The 2,324-nt window shown below is 38.8% G+C and overlaps 1 protein-coding gene across 1 annotated transcript in view; it reads left to right on the forward strand.

Moving 5' to 3' along the window:
• Positions 1-744: 744 nt before the first annotated feature.
• LOC103134244 (rho GTPase-activating protein 6-like) overlaps positions 745-2,324 on the forward strand; it is a 23,781-nt gene continuing 22,201 nt past the window's right edge. The window contains exon 1 of the mRNA XM_007546404.2: positions 745-1,022. Within this exon, the coding sequence (XP_007546466.1) occupies positions 876-1,022 (147 nt within the window). The 5' untranslated portion in view covers positions 745-875. The remainder of the gene's footprint in view (positions 1,023-2,324) is intronic.

The raw sequence follows: 2,324 nt of genomic DNA on the forward strand, positions 1-2,324 counted from the left end.
TTACTGGAGTCCCAAACGCCTTAGAAATGGTTTTAAGCCTCCAGAATAATGTCAATGACTGTGTTCCTCATCTGTTGTTTAATTTCTTCAGGTTGGAGCTGATGCTTTGCTTTTTGAGATCTCTCAGCCAACTTAAGCAGGTTCAGTTGAAGTGATTTCTTGATTCTACATGTCAGGCAGTAAGCCTGGCTGTGGGTTGTTAAATTGAACTCAGCTGTCCTACAAATATGGTTTATTGTTATCAATTAAGTTATCACGACTCATTCAAATTAATTAGAGTTGATTAAGTAAGATTTCAAATGTGCACAGACTGCCTCGATAGCTTTTCCCCCCCGACATAAATGAAAACATTATTTGCAAATCTGTTGTGTACAGTGTTTGTGCGTCAATAAACAATAAAGATGTTCTGAAAAGTGGTTTAGAAAAGCCTTGAAATATTTGCAGACTTATAAGTAGTTTTATAAACTACTTATAAGTCCGTTTTGAACATCAAAATCTGTTAACGCTACGAAACTACCATCTATTTTATTTTATTTATTTTTTTTATTGCGAGATCAATTCAAATTGGTTTGGCTGAGTCACTCAGAGCCAATATAAACAAAGTCATGCCCCCCTAACCCCACTGAGTACTGTTTGTCATGCTCGTTTGGGGAAATCAACATACTTCTTAGAAGCATCATTGAGATGTTGGACGCAGGAAGCACTGAGTCACAGCGCTGGGAGGCGGAGGAGCTGATCTGAGAATACGGGCGCGCATTTCATAATACTGGCAGAGACGCTGCGAGCGCTGGACGGGAAACGGTTCATCTCGCAGAGTTCCGATTATGAGTTTGCGGATCTACATCCAATATTACACGAACGGCTGACTATGCGATATGGCCGCACAAGGACTTTTGAGCAGCGTGTTCTCATGCTCGCTAAGCCCCAAAAGAATTTCCAATAAGAAACTGAGGCAGACCAGGAGTTTGGATTCGACTTTGATGCGGCACTGTGGTACCGAGGTTGAGGAGACTTCGTATAAGGTGAGTGACCTTTAATTGATTTGCTTTGAAGGCAGACGTGTCATTGCTACGTTTTGTTTTCGATCATACTGCAGAGAGTGGTGGCTATGGTGGGCGTTAGTTATTCCTGCTGGAAATCTTCGAGTAGAAACTCATAAAGTAGGAACTTTGAAGAGACCAAACTTTCCAAAGCAAATTTCACTCCCCGCTTCATTAGCAAAATTCAAGTTACACAGGGTGTAAGAGCTGGTTACATTACTGTTGTTTCTGTATTACTCACAACATTGCGAAATGAATGAATATCATAAAATAATTAAATAAATAAAAAAACAGAATGCAGAAGGATTAACTATACTAACTCATTTTATTTCATATAGTGTTGGTATTATTTAAAACAAAAATGCTGGATGGGAGTTGAGTAGAAAAACCTCCCTAAACTAATCAATCACAGTCTTCTGCTGTTGCAACATCACCAGGTCTCTGGCTAACTGGAGAGGTCTGCTTACGTGTGGACCAACATGTTTTACAGCTTGTTGCGTCACTACAAGTGATGAATGTCATCCCTTTTCATCCAATTTACACTAAATTATGTCCTCTGTTGAGATGAGTAAACTGTTGCACATTTAAGAAGACTGAATGGAGACATTTTAAAGGTGGTGCTCCGGAGGAATGTGCAAAGTTGAGACAAGTGTTGATGTTAGAACTTGCAAAGCAAACAGAATTTTTTTCTTTTTTTTTTTTTTAGGATTCACTTCAACATACCTATTCCTGCATGAAACATGGTGGTGGCAGTATGATGCTGTAGGAGACAGCAGGGGCAGGGAATGGGATCTGAGTTGATGGGAAGTCAAACACAGGGTGACAGTTGAAGAAGATATGGTAGAAATTTTAAAAGACATGAAATTGGGTGGCAGTTCATTGTCCAGAAAAATATGGGAAGTTTTGGATCAAATCTAATATTCAGGTGTTAAAATTCTCCGGTCAAAGTCCAGACCTGAATCTAACTGAGAATGTGGCAAAACATGAAAGTTAATGTTCAGAGAGGCAATCCATCCAATCTCACTTACCCCGAGTAAGTGAGATTGGATGGAAAAGAACGTAAATCTTTTTCAGTTTACAGACATGCAAAAGTTTTGTAGCTGTATTTGCAAAAAGTAAGTTATTGACTTGACAGCCTGAATGCTATTGTAACTCAAAGTTTACAGGTTTTTTATTTGTTAGGAGAAAAAAAAATCCCCCCAAAAACTGAAACTGTTTTCTTTTCCTTCCGCTCAATAAATTGTGTTGTTCAGGTGCATGAAGTCTGAATAAAATTATAGCAGG

This window comes from Poecilia formosa, unplaced genomic scaffold (assembly GCF_000485575.1).
Source record: "Poecilia formosa unplaced genomic scaffold, Poecilia_formosa-5.1.2 Scaffold16, whole genome shotgun sequence".
NCBI lineage: Eukaryota > Metazoa > Chordata > Actinopteri > Cyprinodontiformes > Poeciliidae > Poecilia > Poecilia formosa.